At 40.8% G+C, this 22,982-nt stretch overlaps 1 protein-coding gene across 1 annotated transcript in view; it reads right to left on the reverse strand.

Moving 5' to 3' along the window:
* LOC111874856 (protein O-mannosyl-transferase TMTC1-like) overlaps window positions 1-22,982 on the reverse strand; it is a 514,456-nt gene that overhangs the window by 149,892 nt on the left and 341,582 nt on the right. Inside the window, exons 4-5 of the mRNA XM_023870706.2 lie at window positions 21,163-21,306; window positions 10,805-10,877 (exon numbers count right to left, since the gene is read on the reverse strand). Of these exons, the coding sequence (XP_023726474.1) occupies window positions 10,805-10,877; window positions 21,163-21,306 (217 nt within the window). The remainder of the gene's footprint in view (window positions 1-10,804; window positions 10,878-21,162; window positions 21,307-22,982) is intronic.

Raw genomic sequence — 22,982 nt, forward strand, 5'->3', positions numbered from 1 at the left:
AAGACTACAGGCAAAATTTTAGTTTCGTTTATTTTTATGTTCTTAGACAGCAGACGAGAAAACAAAAGATTGTGAATACTTAGTTCTTAAAATCTATTTTAATATTATCCTGTCTTCTACGCTTCGGCTGTCCATTAAAACTTTTTGAACAAAAATCTATATATTTATTTATGTAAAATACAAATCAGTATTCAAACGTTACCTACATACATGCACTTCATGCTGGAATTAGGGATGTGGTCAAATTGCACACCACAGGACAGTCTGCGCTCAGCACGTAACCTCATGATATGTTAAGGCTCAGTAACCATATCGATTTACAATGGATTACACTACCAACGAAACGCTGATTTAATTTACGCATAAATGCACTAATTAAATAAAATTTAATATAAATTACAATTTTTAATTGATATTAAATTTTTGTGGTTGAGCTACGATGAAAATATAAATTCAATGTAGTAATATTCTATCATGTCATTAAATAAATTTCCATTTCAATAATAATATAGAGTTTTATATTAATTATAGAGAGAAATATCATTGTATGTTTTCAATATAAGTGGGAAAATATACACGTTTCGAGTTTAGGGCTCATGTATGATGATTTGAGAGAGAGAGAGAGAGAGAGTAATTTGGCACATATGTTATCGAACCTGATTTGTATTCCGGAGGATACAACTTCAAAACCTGACCATGGCTCAGGATTTCCGTGGTTTTGTTAGTCCCTCCATGCAAATGCTGAGACAGTATCTGAAATTAAAATTCCGATAGCTTTTTCCAAATTCCTTCCAATTACTATCCATTAATCGTCCTAACACTGAATATTACGCATTCCTAGCTGGTGCTCATAGGAGATAAATAATTTGCAATTATTGCAAATTTGCAATAAATTCGCAATGTAATATATTTTAAATATGTATATAGGATATTGGTGGGAAAGCCAGAAGGAAAGAGACCACTGGGAAGATCAAGGCGTAGGTGGGTGAACAATATTAAAATGGATCTTAGAGAGATAGGATGGGATGGTATTGATTGGATTGATCTGGCTCGGGATATGGACCAGTGGAGGGCTCTTGTGAACACGGTAATGAACCTTCGGGTTCCATAAAATGCTGGGAAATTCTTGAGTAGCTGCAGAATTGGCGGCTCCTCCAGAAGGGCTCGGCTCCATGAGTAAGTAAGTAACATATTTTAAATAAAATTGTCTCTGTGCTTAACTAATCAAGCACTATGCCATGAAGGCGTATAGGGAAGTGGATGTATGGATCCGGGATATAGCAATCGGTATAGTGACTGGCTACGGTCTGGACGACAGAGGGTGTTGGAGTTCGAGTCTCCGTAGGGTCAAGAATATTCTCTTCTCACCGGCGTCTAGACCGGCTCTGGGGCCCATCCGGCCTCCTATACAATGTGTACCGGGGGCTCTTTCGCCGAGGGTAAAACGGCCGAGGCGTAGAGTTGACCAATCATCTCCAACTATTGCCGAGGTCAAGAAATATGGATCTATAAATCCACTCCCCCATACGCCTTCACGGGGTGGCCCTTAATTAGTTAAGCATAGGGACAACTTTACCTTAATTTTTTTTATCTTTTAAATAGCCTTTCTAACACAGTACATTACTGTAGACTATAACGAAGTGTTTAACTCATGGAGGATACAATTCTGTTGCCCTCCCCAGACACTTAATGCGGCCTCTTTCATTCATATTATAACATCCTATATATTACTGTCTGCAGTTTATTTTCATGCCAGAGTAAACAATTATTGATGGCATCTGGGATATTCTAGAAAACATATTTTGTCTTCTCAATATCATAAAAGATCCATTATGTAATGTGTAATGGTATTACACCGGTTTCTGAACCCACACTCATGGAGTACGTAAAGTTACATCGTGTTCCTTGGTGATGCAAATTGTATAAAAGTAGGTAATAAAGACGCTAGCCAGTCACGGTAGCCAAGCGATCTAAGGCATGTACTGTCTTCACTCGCTCGGAAACCGGGACCGTGGGTTCGAATCCCACTCAGGGCATGGATGTTTAGTTTGTGTGTGCGTTTTTCTGTGTTTGTGTACAGGTAGAGGCCTTGCGACGAGCTGATCACCCGCCCAAGGAGTCCTACCGAGTGTGTAAGATCTAGAAAAACCGAAGTGAACGGAGAAGTTCATGGAGGTAGGCCTAGGCTCACTGGGGCTGTAGTGTCAAGGGGGAAAAAAAGTTGTCCCTATGTCGATCATACTGGTCGCGCGGTCTAAGGCATGAACTGTCATCGCTCGCTCGAACACTGGGATCGTGGGTTCGAACCCCACACAAGGTCTGTGTACGTTTATTATTTGTTTATTTTATGTGTGTAGTTAGATACCTTGCGACGGGCTGATCCCCCGCCCAAGGAGTCCTACCGAATGTGTAAGATCTAGAAAAACCGAAGTGAACGGAGAAGTTCATGGAGGTAGGCCTAGGCCCACTGGGGCTGTAGTGCCAAGGAAAAAAAATAAAGACGCTTCGACGATTTTTCTTATTCCCATCTTCTAACCGAAAGGACTGGTCTAGAGATGACGCTCTAGACTTGTATTCTGGAGGTCAATGGTTCGAACCGAAGACGGAATGTTGGATATCATGACAGGAAATGCCGAGAAAACACATCGATTGAGGTACAACCACTTCCATACAAATCCTTCCCAATTCTTCCTTCAGCAATCGTCCTACCATTTGATTGTGCACAAGACAAAGACGGAAACCGTTGTTAAATAACCCACATCATGAATCCATCTTCAGTATGAACCTGTCAATAATCCATACAACAGCATCGGCAGGTGTCACTGTGTAATTATTTTGCATTGAAGATGGAAACAGTAAGGCTCTCCAAAGCGTCGGCAATACATATACATTATTAACCTGCCTTCCTTATTTCGAAAGAATAAAAGTAGGCTTATGAGATCGCTATGCTGTCTGTATGTCTTTGTACCCCCATAAATTTTTTAATGCTTGAATCAACTTTTATGAAGCATGGTACGTATATCTTGGCATCTAAGCCCATCTCAACGGCTTACTTAATAAATATCTCCCATCAGTCTGTGTGCCTATCACTTTTATGTAACGACCAGGTAAACACGCTTTCTCGGCAACGAAAACAGGCATCAACAGAATTCTAGGACGCGCCGTTTTCTGTGTAGTCCATGTCGCATCAAAGGAGAGGTTCTCCAGATTTTGAACAGTTTGAAACGTTTCGACAATTAATGCAAATTTGGAAATTCCGAAATTCCAAAATCTCTATAATTTAAAATATGTTACTTTTTTGTAACGTTAGAAAGTATTTTAAAATACGAAAAGAAATTTCTTCAGTATTAGTGGTCAGTAAAGACCTGACAATTACTAGGCTCAAGTTCACGATCTGATGGACATGAGGTGGTGTGATGCATCACATAATCTCACACATGACAGTCTAAGCCAACACAACGCCATCTGACGTAACCGGGCCTGTAGGAGTAAGTGGATGCGCATTGGTGTAATGGGCAAACCTAACCTAACCTAACTTAACATTGCTCAATCCCACAAAGTGCTCCACGATTCATCAGAGAGGTGCGCAGCAGGATGCGTAGTCGTGTGCTGCTCGAAAATATTTGCCACAACTGTCCCTCCCACCTCACCAATTCGTGCCTCTGTCGTGATTTTATTACATATTATAAGATCCTGCACATAATGGCGCAGTGATGTCAAAGAATGGTTTAAGTTTAATACGGAGTTTCTCAAATGTCGGGAACATTGTTAAAATTCTGTTACCCCTGAAATTCGAAGACTTGAAGAACCGGCGTAATTTTTCTCCGAAGTCTGAGAATATGGAAATCCTGAAATAAGGTTTCCGCTCATTTAAGGATCAGTAAGGTACGGAAGGCATAATTTCATGCTCTTGTGGATACGGTGGTGGTGTGAGGTGTAAACATAAATTAACCTCACCCAGCCTAACCCAAACTAAATTTATGTGCAAAAGTTGTGCCTGTATGCACAGCGATATGTACGCTCCTATCCTAACCTAACTTGACTTAACACTTCTTAATCTCATCAAACGCCGGGAGGCACCGTTACCCCTCCGCCTCCGTAAGCATTTCCCGGAATACACGACGTTACCTTCCTCTGTGATAGCATGCTTATTTCTGGCTGTCTTATTTTTCGACCTTGAGGATTGAAGCACTGTTTCCCCGAAACGTCCGTAAGCTTTCATTTGACTCCAAGATCTTACATGCATCTTACATCTTACCAGTAACTTTTCACATGGAAAAGACTCATCATTGAGAAACTAAGAGGCGCTCAGACACCCAAGATATTAGCAACATTTTCCTTATTCCCAACAGTCACTGATCAATATTTTTAATAAAGTAAAATGTCAATTTTTTCCCATATTATTATCATTATCCTTCCACTTATCCCAGGCCTTCTACGTGACTTTTCTCCTTTGGTGTTACAAAATTTTGTATTTTTCAGTTCTGACCGAAGCCTTATGTGACTGCTGGAACTGTACGAAGCGTGGAACGATGTTTGGAATCTTGTTTTTTTTTCACGTTTTGCGTTCTTTTCGACCTTGAAGATGTAGGTAGTACATTCCTCCGAAATGTCGACGGATATCTACCAGAATATCTCAGAATAGAGAACTAATTAGTATATAAAATTCCCTTTAGGACTCAAATATACTGACAGAATTCCCTCCAAACATTTCTTCACTATGTACTGCACATAAAACTGCAACAGATGTCAGAAGCAGTTAGATACAGCAACTTTCGTAAGGGTCGAAATTTCCGACGACTGGCATTTTGGTGCTTGATGATGCGTGTAATATGGGTACATGCTCTCTATCGGCGACTTTATTTTGAAGAACTGTCTTTGAAACGAGGTGACATGAAATTTGTGACACGACTGAGCAAACGACTTGTTTTATGCGCCACTCAACATTTTGTGTTTCTGTACACGTTACGAGTCTAGCTCTAGGATAGGGGTAGTCTGGAAGTACGGTGTTTGCAGTGCGGTTGACAAGCCAGGAGTCGGCTGGAGGTAATGCTGGGACACGATGGAATAATTTAGTGTGGTTTTCTGTCGTGCTACTAGTCCCCATCATTCCCACGAGTGGAGAATTCCAGGTTAGGGGTCCACCGCCATACAACTAGCTCGCATGGACTTGTCGGCCATTGCAATGTCGGCTGCTATCCTGTTGTTGTGCATTTTGTTGCAAATTGAGGCAAATTTGAGGACACGTTTTAAAATACTGTCATGATTTTATGAGAGACTATAGCCGCGGTTTGGATTGGTAATCAGATTTATTGGACCCTTTGATACAGCGCGTGACTACAATTTACAGTTCATTATTACACAAACATACTAAGGTCCAGTCACGTTTTTACTGCCGTTGCTTGGTAGCGGCGTCCAACGGCGGAAGAGCCCCTTCCTCTGAGTTCCTGAACAGTCCCCGACCTTAGCTACGCGCTTCTAACAGCAACAGCTCACAACGACTGAACCGCAGCATTTCAAGTCAAAGTCAAAGTTACTTTACGATTGGCGGTTTATAGTCAATTCGTCTTGGCGCCAAGCACCCCGAGACTCAAAACCAGAGATTTTTTCAGCTGAACCCTTGCGGCCATAGTCCTTATGTAACATCCTCTCCAACGAGAAGATGGGTTTGTCTCTCATGAATACGCTTGGCCTTTCGTCAAGTGTACGTATCGCATATAAATCATGTTATTAAAATGTTACTTTTGCACTATATAAAAGTCCCCTGTTGGTACAGGTTTTACCCGTCTTATGAACCTTATGCTATAACGGCAGCTTAATCATTTGAACAGTCATAGGCTTGACCACAGCCAAATATAAGCGTCTATGTCTGGTTTCGCCTTGTCCTATGCTGCGAACATGTTCATTCTCATGATTCTGTACGACTTCTGCTTGTTGCCAAGCAAGTAACCAGCAAGAACCAGACAGCGTTACAAGCCAGGAGATGCACGTAGTTCCCTTAATTGCATCTGCAGCCAGAACCTCATATCCATTAAATCGAACCATATGTTTCAAGGTCTCAAATATGAGATCAAATTTAAAGTATGGTTTCAAAAGGCTTGAAATTATGTAAAAGCATAGCTATCCCTGTAACAGGCCATGAAGGCCCATTGGGTTGTGAGACGTTGAGGGTCCCACATTATCTAGACAATCGGCTCAAAGATGGCGGTAAAGTTGTCAGCCTTACGCGCCGGCCGCGCTTTACTCCCCAGGAAAATTATTTATTTAATTCCTGGTACTCATTTCTGTTAGAGACTGAGTCGACCCCAGGACCATTGTGCGGCTGGAAGGATTAGGTCAATTGAAAAAATCCAATGACCTCATCGGGACTTGAACCTGCGACCTTCCGCCTTGTAGCACAGTGCCTCAACCAACTACGCTACCGCGTGTCCGGCTTAAAATTATGTAAAATTAATTTCGGAAGTACAATGAAACGAAGTATCTTCTGGGATATGACAGCATATAGTCTGGTAGACTTGGGTGGATATTTCGGAGAAAGTGGATACCTCAGTCTGAGGATACAAGAATTTTCTGCTCTCAAGAGAGAGGTAGTATGTATATCCGAAACGTCAGTAAATTCCTACCAGGCAACAAGGGGTTGCGTCCAGGATATTAATAAATTCATGTTTTATAACAATTTTTTACTTCCTCGTTAATCGGGATTTTGAATTTCAGTTACTCACAGAATTTACTATCAAGACTTCTATATTCTGTGATGTGAAGCCATGTGATCCGGTAGAATTTCACAGACTATTTCCTCCATTTTAGCGTTGAAAAACACGCCAGCAAACGAGCAGCAAGTAACACAGCAGCACTAGCAAACGCTAGTCTACTCTTGCCGGGAATCGAACCCCAACCCCTCTGATGTCCATCCCGTAGTCTAGTCACTATACTGATTGAGAGAATGGAGGAAACATTAAACAGGACTTTCTATATTTTTAGTAATGCTTCTTGGGATGTAGGGGCAACTCGGCAACTAGTGCTAGCTGTTATGTCTGAGAATTACGTTATAACAGTGGAAATGCAGAAATGAAACTGGCTTAAGGCCACAACACATCACCTTCATTACGTATGCTCACAGTGTAATGCCCTACTTTCAAGTTTGTTTTATTCTCTCCGACTCTTTTGCTAACAAGTTTAGACAAACGGACTGAACCCACGTCTCTTACATGGGGAGGAGATAAAACCATTGAACACAAAGCACAGACTCACCTTGTTCTCTGCAATTACTGCTACCTCAGGCCGTAACGAGTTATGAGATGTCTACATATCAGAATCAGAATCGCACTAGAATTTACAGTTCACTTCATTTTACATAATACTGTACTGTAGCATCCTGTTGCAATCTTCCACTTTATTATAAATCTTATTTTACAGTCTTATGTGCAACTATTTATTAGCTTAAAGCTTAAAATGTTTAAGTATTAAATTTTACATATTTGTGAGTGACTGTACGTCGTTTAACAACGGACTGTTACGATGTACAGTCTCTTTCACGTCTACAAATATTTACACCTCTCTGCCAATGTAACGTGTATCTTCCATGGGCTACGGGATGGGTGACCGAGAAACCGGGGTTCGATTTCCGGCAGCGTGCAGACAAGCTCTGGAACCCACGAACATCTCACTGAATTGGTACTGGGTGCTCTTCCCTTGGGATAAAGGGACCGGAGCGTGAAACTGAGCATTCACCTTATCTAGTGCAGAGGTAAAAAATAGTGGAGCTATTCTTCCACTTCCCATACGTTTTCACAGCCTCTCTATACAATTGTTGTTAATTATACACAGTATGTTCAGCAACATACTTAGAAGTTAATATCTTCAGACCACGGTATATGCCTTTCAGAGAAATTTATGCATAAGTATACACATACAGTATATAATTCTGGACTAAGCCAAGCAAGAGACGAACAGAAATAGGCAGTCATCTAAGAAGCGCGCAGCCTGTTTCTGTCGGTATCATGCTTAGTCAAGTGCTTCCACCTTACCAATAGAGGCGATGCGTTTCTCCAGCTCCGTCCTCCTTAGGAACTATACCGTCCTAGAATCCAAAAGACCGTAAACTTCATAGACAATATTGCGAGAACCTAAAATCCAACTCATTCATCTTTGTAGGAATTTTGGTTTTCACACGGGTGGTTATGAAGTGGCCTATCTCCCAGGGTATAACGTCATGTAGTCCATTGACTTTCGCCTGACTACGAGTCCTTGTATCCCAGAAGACATAATTCTTCATATTTCTGTTTATTCGTGTTTTATTTCATGAATATATGGTAACTCCTTCAAACTTACATAGTGTCAAGGGCCGCCCATATCTCAGGCGGCTTCCCACCGTGGAGGCCCGGGTTTGAGCCCATGTAAGGTCATCTGGGATTTGTGGTGGACAAAGTGGCATTGGGTCAGCTTTCCTCCGAGTACTTCGGTTTCCCCTACCAATTCTCATTCCACCGACTGCTCCACAGTCATCATTCATCATTCGGAACTAGTACAATAGGCGAATAGTGGCCGACGTATCAAGTGGACTCAGCTTGCCCCACCCCAAGAAACCAAAGAAAAAACACTAAACTACATAGCGTCACCTGATAAATTGACAGTAAGTAATGAATTACAAAATATATATTCAAGAATTCTCCTATTATATCGTGTATTTGTTTCCGCGGGATTGCTGAGCCATTGCCTAGCAATGAACGGAAGGATACACTTCACCGAGCATTTGCTTAACAACGATAGGAGGGATATACATACAGACACACAGACTGACGGGAGGGATTTATGAAGTGCGCCGCTGAGATCAGTCAAGTGCCACAGTATACATACCGAGTTTCATAGAGATTGGTTTAGGCATTCTAACGTTAACATGTGGGGATACACATATACACAGACAAACAGACAGTATGGAGATCGCATAAGCCTACTTTCATTTCTTCAAAATAATAAAAAGTGGGAGAACAAGCTGTTATGAAAAATACTATCTTCTACTATGTGGCCCCGTGTAGTCTTTAGAAATGTATCTTCTACCAGACTACACTGCGTCACATTCCACGTGATTACCCATCAAAATCACCACCGTCAGTAACTCAAATCTAAAAAGAAAAATCGTTAGTTATATATACATCAATAAAATGGTTCACGTAGTGGTAACATTGTAGGCTTGTTTTCTTGGAAATGCTGGCTTCGAATATGGTGTGGTACCCTGGCAATACTGGCTGGAATTTTTGTGGTTATCTTCAGTTCCTCCATGCATATTCCGGGATAGTATCTGATTAGTCTAAGGCCGCTTCCTTTAAAATCCCTTGCTCCTACCATTCGACGCTGTAGAGTTTACTCAAAACGTCGTTAAATAAATAAGAATACTGACAGAACTTCCCAACGGAATGGATCAGATTTTGAGGCTCAACCCATAAAGAACTACGATGAAAAGCCGTCAGGGCACTGGAAGTTGTCAAGATGCACCAGACCTCAGAACTACATCAGCGCTTTGCAACGCTACGCAGAAGCTCACAATCCATATAATCTTATGGGTGCTACTGCACGTGTAGTAAGTTAGGTTTAGGGGCCCACAATACGGATCATACACAACGGTACAGCGAGAGGGTGTGCAGGGGGTGAGGCAGACCTCAGAGCATGTAGTGTCACGTGACTAAAACGACCCTTGTACCAGGTACAACTGTTCTCTCACCCCCATAATGACAGAAGTGTGAGAGATGGCCCAACAAGTAACCTGCCTCTGACGATTCCAATTCCGTGAACGAGGTACAGCACGTCTCTCAGGAACAGCAAGGATTTCAGTTTAAAAATAGCAACGGAAATTCCTTTGCATTTTATTTGCTTTTTAGTGGCGATTTATTAAAGGAAATTGCCCGTTAAGTNGTAAGTCGATCATTATATACAGAATGTCCCAAGAGGAAAGGTCAAAATTCTGGGAGGTCATAGTATCGGTCATTCTAAACAAATATGTATATATGTACGTTTCCTATTCCGATCGGTTTCCGAGATAGAACTGTTTCACTGTACAGTTCCAAAACTGTTGATAAGAGAGAGATATTACGTACTGTTTCTAATACCGGTATTTATCGTTCCAATGATGAAGTTGGTAGAGTTTACCTTTGCGAAAATTCCACCGTCAACATCAATGCACTTTGTAACTCGTGTGAGNTTTCAAATGATGAAGTTTGTACAGTCTGCCTAGTAAAATACATTTGCGAAAATTCCACCGCCAACATCAATGCACTTTGCAGCTCGTGGGAGGACATGGCGTGCCTGTACAATGTACAGTACAGTGAAACAGCTCNCAGTTAAATATTTCTCTCAGAAACTGTTCAGAATAGGTCACATGTACATTTACACTTTTTTCGCTTAGAATGACCGATACTATGACCTCCCAGAATACTGAACTTTCCTCCTGGGACACTCAGTATAGGTAATTTGACAGAGTAAGTTGGTTAACAGTTGAAACTAGTGTCCAGGAGATACGGAAACACTGTCCATCCTGAATATTTTCATAGTTTTACTCAGTTCCTGTATGTAAGTGCCAGGATATTATCCTGAATAGACCACGACCACTTCCCTTCAAGTCAGTTCAAGTCAATCACCCATCAATCCTCTCACTATTTGTCGCTATACAGTCCGAAAGAGTGAAAAAGTCGTAAACCATAACCTCCCTCCTATCCAGAAGCAATTTCATTATTTGAATGCAGTTTAATTCAAGATGAACTTGGGAAATGTACGGAAACTTTCATATATATTCTCGATGAAACGTACTTACCGACATGAGAACCTTAGCGGCCCTTCTGGAGAAGTGTAAGGTCTCCTCATTCCACCTGACCTCTATAAGGCTCCTGTAAGCATACGAGAGAGTGAAGAGACAATTAGGTTCACACTGCAGACTGTAGCCGCTAGAGGAAAAATATTTTCCACCTTGCGTACCAAAATTACATTTAAATTACTTGCAACATGCTCTAAATATACTAAGAGGAAGTGCATGAAGTCACAAGGTTTATAGTGGAACGATAGAAAAGGTGGAAAAAATACGGAGTCTCCAACGGACACCTCCGAGTAAAAGTGATATATAAGAATCCCAATGAAATGTACTTATCTTTTAACACTAGAAGTAAAGGATTTGAAAAGTTAATCCGACATTTTAGGTTGTCAGAGCTGATCTTCCTGTATGGGTAAATAACATGCCTTCACTCTGCATAACACATAAGATCTCCCTATCAACATAAAATGTAGGGGAAAATTCCTTCTAAATCGATCTTGACTATGTATTTCAGAAGTTTCTTCTGTGACGTACATAACGACACCAGTACCTAGCATAACAGCATAGCAGGTGAAGGATCAATTCGAATGTATTTGGAAGGAGGTGGGTGCGGTCTAATGTAGGTGCTGCGCCTGTATTTGTGAAGGAACTCAGGAAAACTACAAAGAAAGAAGTCAGTGAGGATGGCCGATGTTCCGTCTGAGACTGGAACCGACAAGGGGTATAGATCGTTACCGTTTATAACGTAATATAAAAATGCGAAGTAAATATCAACTCTGTAAGATTTGAGGCTTTCACGGCGGTGACTATGAAGAAAGCAGTCTTCTGGGATTTTGCACCGTGTATATGTGGTGTTAACCGACGTTTCGGAGGAACGTATCGCCTCCATCTTCAGGGGACTACTTTTACCGTTTCTCACGGTCTCTTCGCTTGCAGATTTCTTATATTTTTTCTTCTACCCTGAAGATGGAGGCGATACGTTCCTCCGAAACGTCGGTTAACACCACATATACACGGTGCCAAATCCCAGAAGACTGCTTTCTAAATATGAACTGTTCGGATATATTCTTTCAATCATTTCTTTACTATGTAATTCAAATAAAAGTCCAAAAGATGTCACACGCTTTCAGATATAGCAACTTCTGCAATTGTCGAAATTTTCTACGTTTGGCGCTTATTTCATTGAGATCGATATGGTGGTATTCTGAGTTCGAACACTACGTTGTAGTCTGGTGGGTTGGTAACAAATTTTCGCAAGAATACACTGATTTCAAGTTCACTGTTGAGGGTATACGCTCCTCCGAAACGTCGGTACGTACCTGCCAGACTATATCACAGCGTCTCCGTGAAAGGTAGCTCATGCGATATATTTTCTGACATAACTAAGGGATAAGTGGTTCGAAACCCGGCCGGGACATCACCAAGACTGACAGTTTTCGTTATGCTTTTCGGGCCCTTTAACAAATTTACAAGGACAATTCATTCGACTGGGACATGGCAGTTTCCTTCAGTACTTTCCAATTACTATCATCGAATCAATCGAAGCTATATAGTCTAAGTTACTGGCAGCATTGTTAAATAACGACATATCAACTGCATCGTACATTGTGTTATAACACAGAATACCGAAGTATGGATATTCACGGTCATGAAAATCTCAGTTTTACTTTCAGAATTCATCCTTCAATGTATCAAATATTTAAACTGTATCAGCCGGAATAGCTCAGTCAATAAAGCGATGGGCTACAGGCTCAACGGCCAGATTTCAATTCCCGGACCGGGAACACACTTTTCTCTTCTCCACGGCGTCCAGATGGGCTCTTGGACCCAGCCAGCCTACTATCCAACGGGTACCAGGAGATTTTTCCCCGGGGGTTGAAGCAGCTATGGTGTGAAGCTGACCACTTACCTCTATCTTGTGTTGGGGTTAAAAATGGAGATATATCTCCATTCACCATACGTTTTCATGGTGTTGTGCTTAATTACCGTATTTACGCATGTATAGGCCGCGTGCGTGTATAGGCCGCAACACAATTTTCAGACAGAAATTTTAGAAAAAATAATTTTCTTGGAATATTATTTCAGGAGTAGAAATTATTCCGAAATTTGGCAACGTTTAATTTTTTTTTAAATGAAGTGTGATTTCGAATATTTCGAATATGAGCCGCACCCCAGTTTTCCTCTTGAATTTTTGGCAAAAAATGTGCGGCCTATACATGCGTAAATACGGTAGTTAAGCACAGGGACAACTTCATATGTGCGGAGTATATTGAAGCAGCTGTAATGGCGTGAATAAGCATACCTTTAAGAGTAAATTAATCGATATGACAGTAACTATAGGAATTCGGCCTTGTGTTTCGAGTGCTGCGGTTAAAATATTGGAATTTTAAAATTCCTACGAATGGACACGTAACACGAGTGCCTCGGATTTCACAGTGCTCCCGGATCCAATACCTCCATCAAATTCATCGGTCAAAAATAAATTGGACAGACTGAACGAACTCATGAAGTGGTTTAGCTTCCCCATTTAGAGTCCAGAGATCCGTTCCGCTATCTTCGTCAGAAATACCGGATACCTATATTTCGTGGTTTTTACAGCCCCGCAAGTCAAATAGGATTGCAGTCGAATGGAAAAATACACGCAATATTGAATGCTGACCATGGTATTTAGTAACGGTAAAAGGTCAAATTGTCCCTGTGCTTAATTAATTAAACACAAACCACGAAAACGTACGGGAGAGTGAAGGTATAGCTCCAACGTTATTGACCTCAACACTGGATGGAGGCGAGTGGTAACCTCGCGGAAACGACCCCCCGTACCCACTGTACAGAACATTGGGTGGGCCCTTCAAGATGTCTAGAGGGTGGGGGGAAAAAGAAAAATATGTTGCCCATGCCGGAAATCGAAATAGGACCATCCGGGCTGTAGTCCATCGCTATACTGACTGAGCTATCCCGGACCGTAATGGTATTTGTTAAACGAAAATAAAAATGACATATATATTGAAATATTTAATGGGGGCTAAGCGGACGGGAAGTGTAGCACGCAAAGGAAAATGTGAACTTATTAATACATTATAAGAGTAAAGCCTCATGAGATGAAAACCTAGGGGATGATTAGGTGCAGACATGAGAATAATTCAATTCAATTCTTTATTATTTATGTGCCAAGTCAACAGCCGCTAATAGAGTAAAGTGTCTGAAAAATAGATTCGAAACATCTGGCTCAAGATGTGATCCAATGGCTATTTTATGTGAGAACACAGTAAAATAAAACTTCTATTTCCATTCAAGTCCGGGAAATTACAGAGCATCTAAGTAACAACCAGCTTCTCAAGACAGCCTCAGAGTAATGAGGTTAGTTCATGCATACATCAAGCTGTAGTTCAAAACAGGTCACATTCATTCTAAGACATCCGAATGTCACAGTTAATAAAACCTAAGAAAATTGACAGAACTACAGAGTGATTGTAAATTACTGTTGGGTCTTCCGTTTATAGGCCACGGGACACACCGACGATACTTTAGAATCGCATTGTACTTTAAGAGGAAGTTGGAAGCCCTATCTTTGTAATGTTAGTTTTATGAAATTTTCATGCTTATTATTAAGTAACTATATAATGGATAGTTACGAAATTTGGTGCATATATTGCTCAGATTTCGTGTATGTGCATGATTAATTATAAACTTATTTTTAATAATTAATCTATCTACATCTTCATTTCAAAAATATTATTATTAACCACACAATGTAACGTGTTTGGAGGTGTACGTGACTATACACGGGATTTGGGATTGGATGATTAGATTTATTGACACCTTATACACAGGACTCAAAATTACAATTAATTATAGCGCTATCGCTGAGCTATATACTTTACAGCCAACCGTTACAGACACACGCACAAGTGTCCTCAGTCTTCGCTAGTCGTATCCTAGCAGCGGATTCGTAGAGTCTCACTGTAACAGCAGCAAGCATGAAGTCTTCTTTCCACAACCTAATTCCTTTCTTGCCACCTCTCGTCCATCATTCGACTGCCATATCCAGACTCTCTCAATTCTGATTCTAGCTGGCCTGTAATCCCCGTTATATAGCCTCGGGTCGGCCGCTACAGAAAACACCTTGTCATAACAATTCGTCTGTTGTTACAGAGGTGTGTTGACCTCACGGTTACATAGAAACGGCAGTTCTTCGATTGCTGCTTGCATATTCGTTGAATCGGTAATATATTTACTGAGTCGTTACCTTGCATTGAACGTCTATTCTGACTTCACTATTCCGGCTTTTGAGCGTCACTTCACAGTACTTACAAGTAAGTTATTGCAATTAAAATTCAGTAAACAGAGACAATCATCAACTGCATGTGTGCCAAATTATATAAATATAAACCTCATGGTTTCTTAGAAACATGTAGTGGCCTAATCGAGACATTGTATGTACAAATACTTAAAGGGCCTGAGAAAAACCATGACAGCCTCTTTGAGGATAGCCGGCGTTCCGAACGAGATTCAACTCAAGCATTTTCCGAATTACAGCTTTTTTTCTAGACAAGTGTGTTTGGTTCAAACTCGTCTTTCAGAGACACTGAGCATAATTTGAGCAATATATTTTGCACCGCAAAGACCTCTGTTGTCTTACAGCAGTATAAACATATGTTGGTGCCCCAACAATTATTACATCTAATAATGTCGAGAACTACCGGAAATTTAACGGAGATTGGTCCTTAGTACCTAAATTCGTTACTCGTATTTCAAGTGGAACTGTCTTCAATTAAGAATACGATGGCTCTTGAGCCACTTTTGCTGAGAGCAGACCCCAGAATAAAATATTAAGTAGGGGTATCTATGTTCAGCTCGGGTCGTAAGGTTGTGTAATTGAAATTCTTGGCTGTTGGCTAATTCAGCGCTGAACCTGGAAAAGAGGAAGATGGAAGAATGATAGAGGTGGGGGAAAGGAGAAAATAGTACAATATCTCTGATAATGTTAAGCAGCACTTCCTTTCTTTGTGTGCTCTCTGTGAGAACTTCAGTATCTAGAAGCTGAAACGTCGAATGATAGGGTTAACGATGAACTGGAAATAATCTGTAAGGAAACGGTCATGGCCTAATCAAGATACCATCTAGGTGTTTGTCTGGAGGGACTGAGGAAAACCAAACCATCTAGGTTACTGTAGCTGATGGAAAAGAGCACCACCCGAATACAAGACTAGGGTGTTACCGCTACAACCTGCTTATTTGTTTAGTAAAATCATGCGTTGGCCGCGCCATAGCTCAAGCGGTTAGTCGCTGGCATCCCACCGCGGCGGCCCGGGTTCGATCCCGGGTCTGGTCAAGTGGGCAGGGATTCCCCTGCCAATCTTCAATCCACCAATTGCTCCACAATCACCCTCACATATCATCTGGGGCTGGTACAATAGGCCAGAAGTGGCCGCAGTGCAAGGGACTTAGTCCCACCCCACTAACAATAAAAAAAAAAATGAAATCGTGCGTTGCAGATGGAAGACGTTTCCGAATTACGCCAAATACATGTACACTACTCATAATTGCATATGTGCACCTTAAAATTAACTGCATGAAGCTGAGTCCATCTTGAAAAGCCGCTACTTAAGAATTTCCCAAAGTTTTACGGAACCCGAAGGTTCATTACCGTGTTCACAACAGCCTTCCACTGGTCCCTATCTTGAGAATATAAATATTTTAGAAAGACTACGAAATATGGTCTTCAAATCAAACGTCTGCCGATGGACGAAGAGAAATTCCATATCAGCTTGTAAATCTGATAGTTATTCAGCTTGTCAAAGAATTATTTGGTTATAAAGGATTCGAACTCTGATTTTGAGTCAAACTGTGGTCCTTTAGGTTATGACAGTGTACTCTGCCCTGCCACAATTTGTTCACTTCTACCCTGAAGATGGATGCAGTATGTTCCTCCGAAAAGATAGTAGCCACCTAAACTATAAGCTGGCATTACCCGAAGTACCTGAAACGCGAATCTTCAAAGTTGCAGAATTCTCAAATCCCGTTTGTTGTTGCCGTGTTCACAAAAGCCCCACCTCTGGCTCCTCTCCGAATTAGGCCGAATCAATTTCCGTTACTCTGATAGTTCCAAAGAATCATCTAAGTCATTTAAATTGCATCCGTCATGCAGTTATAGCTAAACTTGAACTTATTTAAATGTTTTATAATCTTATAATGACTATGGTCATTATGGCTGGAAGGTCGCGGGTTCGATTCCCGACGAGGTCTTGGATTTTTCAGTTGACCTAATCCTTGCAGCTGTATTATGGCCGTGGATTCGACTCAGTCACTTACAGAAATGAGTACCAGGAATCTTCCTAAGTGGTCAAGGGTGGCAGGCGCGTAAGGCTGACAACTTCACCGCCATCTGTGATTTGATTGTCTAGAAAATGTGGAAGCCTCGACGTCTCACAACACTATGGGCCTCCACGGCCTGTTACAGTGGTAGCTTTACTTTTTTTTAAACAGATAATGAGCTGAGTAGTTCAGTTCTTAATTGCTTACGTTAACAAGACAGACTTCAGGAATACAAGCGGGCCGCCGAAGTCCGGCAAACATAACACGCACAGAGATCCAACGAGGCATTGTCTGCTTTCCTTTACATGGGAAAGGCGCTGCGGGACATCAAGGAAATGCGGTGAGATGTACACTACATTCTAACCACGCAGAAGTTAATAAAATGTGACGTGGTGGTTTTGTTCTGTGCATTCTACGCTTCATAAGTTTTAGTATTTTTCTACACGAAAGAAGTACTTCAGCAATCCGAACTCACATGAACTAGAACTGTCTTACAGTACCACCAAAAACAGAAGTCGGTGCCTCCAAATATGTCAAAAAATGGAATCTAATTATTATTTTACCTCTTTGCAGTGAAACTGAATTCTTGTGAGACACGCCGTTATGTGTTACCGGACTTTCCTCTCTGTACGGTGAGAAGGATGTAGCCCGGTTACCGCTTGCCCCAAGGCCGGCGTGTAATCAAAAGTCGCCGATTCTCGTCGTTGTTTATGCATAAATTGTAACTACAAACCGTTTGAACAGATATTTTTACTGAAAATTTTTAAATTTTTATTCGGAACCCAGTAGTCCGAATGGTTCGATACTCCGAACACATAAGTGATTCAGGTTACCGAGGTTGCATTCTACAGTACTGAAATCAAAGAGGATCAGGTGGGCAGGTCGTGTAGATCAGAACAAACAAGAAATGTATAAAATATTCTGCTCAGAAAACCAGAAATTAAGACACTACTTGGCAGACTTAGGTTTATATGAAAGGACAATATTGTGACATTACGCCTGAAAGACGGAGCCAGAGTAGATGTTCATTGCTAGGCAACCACTCGGCAAACAGGTTCCCGCGAAAATAAACACGCACGCAACAACAGAATAATTACCGTTTCTATCCAACGGCGAGGTAAACACATCTCTATAACAACACAGGAATTGTTACATAAGAGAGTTTTCTCTTGGGGCAGCCGCGAGGCTGTGTGATGAGAATTAGGGGAGTCTATGGAAATGACAGTCGAACATGAGAGAGAGAAGACACAATGTGTCACATAGGTTAGGTTTATGAAGTGTAGTAATAAATCCGGTCATTAATCCAAAACCCTTGTCAGTCATGCAATCCCCCTCAAAACGTGACTATATTAAAATAGAAATATAAGGGAGTGAATATGTGGATGGGACTCGTCTGGCTGAGAATAAAGACAAGTGGTAAGCTCTTGCAAAAATACCAATGAACTGTGATGTCCCACAAAATGTGGAAATGTGAACACTTGAGGGAATACTATTTTTCTGAAATGACAGTAAGTATTTAGCAGTTACATTGAGGAAACGTTGTCTGACCTGCACAGGTCTTAGAGTGACTACACTAGGGGCTGTTTGAATGAGTAATCGGCGTTCGATTACCGGCAGGAATAGATAATTCTGTCCACACAGCCACGTTCTGACTGCCAATGGGCTATATTCAGCTACCTAACCGGTGGGTACAAGCGGCATCTTGCTCGGTGGTAGTTCCGAGGTTAAGACGTCGTACATCCAAACATCCATTTCGCATGCGTCTTCAAACAAGTGGTGTTTACAATATTATATTTAAGCATCCTGTTACACTCTACACATAGCACTATAGACATAGGGCGGGTAACCCTGAGAATTTTATATTTAAAAATTCGAAAAAAATTTTAAAGAAATTTTTTAAAATTGGAATTGAAGATTTTAAAAGTGCCAGTTTATGAAAATCAAATTGGCGTGTGTAGGTTAATAAAGATTTATACATAACTGACAGATATCAGCGGGGAAGATTCTGATATATCGAAACCTGTTAGCAACGGCGAAATGAACAATTGGGAAGACTAGTGTTTTTTAAATTGTAAACTACGTGCAGTGTAGCAGCTACGTGAGAGTATACACCTGATGATGGCCATTTACGGCCGAAACATGTAGTGTAGAAGAAAGGAAGACGAAAGAACTACAATAAATTGTTTCACTTAGGACGGAGTTTGTGTCATATAAAGTGGTGCTTAATTGAGCCAAAGGACAATATTACTTTTATATATTTTGATGTCTGTACTTTTTACATGAAACTTCGAATACTGGAGTTAGGTATACAGCATGCAGTGACTATTTGAATTGTGGGAAATTTATATTTTCCGTTACAGAAGAGAGAGTTCCGTGCATTTCGTTTAGAAAGTAAGAAAGAGACAAGAAGCATTGAAGAAAGAAACGGAAAAACAAATATAAAAAGCTTTCAAAAGGCTAAGAACTGTAATACAACAAAGTGGAAATCGTAATAACGGGTCGGAAGTTTGGCAACATAGAAAGGAACGCAAGAAAACGCGCTGCAGCAGATGGTCGCCCGGTAACCTGAGGAAAAATAAAGTCATTAATGTGGAAGTAAGGAAATTGTGGATGTTTGAAGTACAATGGCTTATGAAATCGAAGAGAAATCATTGGGGGAAATGGATAAATACAAAAGATTCATGAAGAAAGATTATTGAAAATAGTAATGAGCTGGAAATTCCTTTGCAGAAGAGGGACAAAGAGGCAGCTTTAGGAAAGCTGCAGATGTAGCAATGGCAGACAGAGAGAGATTATAGACAAAAGTCAATGCAACGAATGAGAAGAACGGGTTTGGGAAGAGGTAGATGTTATGAAGATATGCTCAGATAAAGAAAATACTGATTCCCGTAAATCTCGTTACATAAACTGAAGGGCTTCTAGTATTCGTCTCAGGAAAACTGAGTCCTGCACTCCATATATGTCCTGTGAGGAAGTGCGGGGGTGGGATTACGTACGGTGCTGCAGGTCGCATTCATCTACCTTGAAGGATTAGGCTCTCTCGTCTTATCACATTCAGAATTAATTTATTTTGAAATTGTGAATTTTATAGACAGTCGGTAGGACTCCTTGGACGGGGGATCAGCCTGTCACAAGGCCGTTACCTACACCGGATACAACAACACACAGAATAAACGAAGACAGACATCTGTGCCTCGAGTGGGGTTCGAAACCACGATTCCGGTGCCTTTGACCGCGCGGCCACTGTGATCGGTCGGTCCTACAGATATCCACCTAAAAGGAAATATTGACACTGAACTACGTACATTACCTTTAGACATTAACATTGTGTCTTCTCTGACGATTATCACAATATTTAACTTAATTATTATAATATTAACTGAATTCAAAATTAATATATGTATATATACATATATATTTCTTGTCATCTCATCATTGTTGGCATGACTGTACTAATCAAATGATTTCTGGCTAAAATTTAGACTCTAAATAATTCAAGTTGCATTGTTTTGTTTTCCGTTTGTGTGTGTGTTTTGTTTGTCTCCTTGCTCATACTTCTTTTATAATTGGCCTCTGGGCTCTTGAGAAAGTACATAACTAACAGTCGATATAGCGAAAGGCTACTGGCTGAAAGACAGGGGTTTGATTCCCAGCAGAGGTATTATTTTTCTCCTCTCCACAGCATCCAGACCGGTTCTGGAGTCCATCCAGTATCCTCTCAAAGGGTATCGGGGGCTCTTGCTCCTGGGGTACAGAGGCCAGGGCGTGAAGCTGGCACTCACCTCCATCCAGTGGCGAGGCCAAGAATGGTGGAGCTATACTTTCATTATACTACAGGTCTTCACAGGGTAGTGCTTAATTAAGCACAGGGACTCTAGTAGTAGTAATGTACTACTACTACTACTGCTACTGCTACTACTACTGCTGCTGCTACGCTGTCTCCACGCCACTGTCATCAAACTTTAGCTCGACTTCTGACACCTACTGAATAAAGGAACTTTGGAAAGACTTGTAAGGTAACCAACATTCACGACGTCACACTTACTGACCTTTTGATGAAGTGCCAAGATCTGTAGAGGTCATAGGTCAGATTGACCAGCATTACGGTGATACCAGTCTCCTTTGCCAGCATGGATAGGCCTCCCAGCAGAGCACTCATCCACACAGAGATGGAACCAGTCCCACCATTGTGCCTGCAACAGTCAGCAAGTTACCTCTACAGCAAGCCAGAATACAAGTGCAATTGCTTAACCCTTTAATGCACACTGGTAGCTATATATACCATCTGTTTTGTTATTTAAAAGCTCTACATTTCACCCACTGATTGAATTTACGTGTTCCGTATTTTTCCCGCAATAAACAACGATTAATTTCATAAATAGCATTGACTCCTTTTGTGAGCATTTGAATAGCTTATGAATGCGTCCAGAGTGGCCTTTTATATATGGACATTGGTTATTTCAACACCCCATTGCTTGCAAAAGAAAGACGATATAAACATAAACTATTCGTTCGTGCTAAACATAGGGTCAGAAGCTATCTAAATGACTCAAAAAGTGTCTATGCCTGCCATCTATGAATGATGAGTAAAAATAAAACCCCAGGATAGCAAAAATATCTTACGGGAGACGGAAGGGCCATTTGCTGTCACGAATCTGAGCCAATTCTCCCACGAGATGGGCCAACTGACAGATGTTTATACTGCTGAAGTAGGGGCTATATTTTGGTTAGCGTTCTACTTTGAAGTAGGTCTATTTCGTAAAACTATGAGACAATACTTTCTAACTTTACTAGGTGTGCAGTCGGTTTAGTTAATGGCTACGACCTAGAAGTGAGAGTTCCGGTGGAGGTAAGGCTTTTTCTTCTCCACGTCTTCCAAACCGGTCCTGGGGCCCCCACAGCCTCCTATCCAATGGGTACCATCGGCTCTTTCCCCGGATGTAAAGCGAAATGGGGCGTGAAGCTTGACCATTCACCTCTATCTAGTACCTAGATCTAGAACATATTAATCTATACATCCACTTCATGGCGGAGTTCTTAATTCGTTAAGCACAGGGACAACTTTAAATGTTACTTATATAATATGAACGGAGACAAGGTGGGGCCCAGGATCACAATAATTATATATTTTCGTGCAAAATACATGTCATCGCATCATAGAAGGCATTCGTGAGAACGTCAGATTTCATATAAAACTTAATGTCTGATACGAACCTGAAATTCTGTGTATATGAGTTCCTCTTATTCTTGTTCAATTTCTTTTCAATTTTTGTTCTGAAACGATTTTACTGGCGTGCAACATTCAGAACACTGAATAACATCTGCATATTTCAAATTCTTTGTAGTTGTTTGTTACGCATTAGGCAATTTAAATGGCTTTTAACAATTTACGTCATGAAATTTGACTACACAGAAATTAATTTTCAGCAGAAACAATAGTAATGATTAGTTGGGAATAACAATCAATTTATGTAAAATATTTTACTGGATTTCAATCAGGTAAATATATTAAAAATTAGGTAATAGAAAATTATACAACTTCCCCAAATTAATTAAATTAAAAGCGCGATACATCGCAGCATTAGACATGCACATAAATTAGCTTATTTCTTTGCATTACAGAATTTTAAAAATGACAAAGGGAATTCTGCAACAACTAAGTAAATATTACATAATTTGTATTAGCAATTACATTTTCGGAATTACTATACCATAGTAACGGAGGCACGCGGTAGCATAGTTGGTTGAGGCTCTACTCTACAAGCCGGAAGGTCGCGGGTTCGATTCCCGATGAGGTCATTGCATTTTTCAATTTACCTAATCCAGCCGCACTATGGCTCTGGGGTCGACTCAGCCTCTAACAGAAATG

This window comes from Cryptotermes secundus, unplaced genomic scaffold (genome assembly GCF_002891405.2).
Source record: "Cryptotermes secundus unplaced genomic scaffold, Csec_1.0 scaffold160, whole genome shotgun sequence".
Taxonomy (NCBI): domain Eukaryota; kingdom Metazoa; phylum Arthropoda; class Insecta; order Blattodea; family Kalotermitidae; genus Cryptotermes; species Cryptotermes secundus.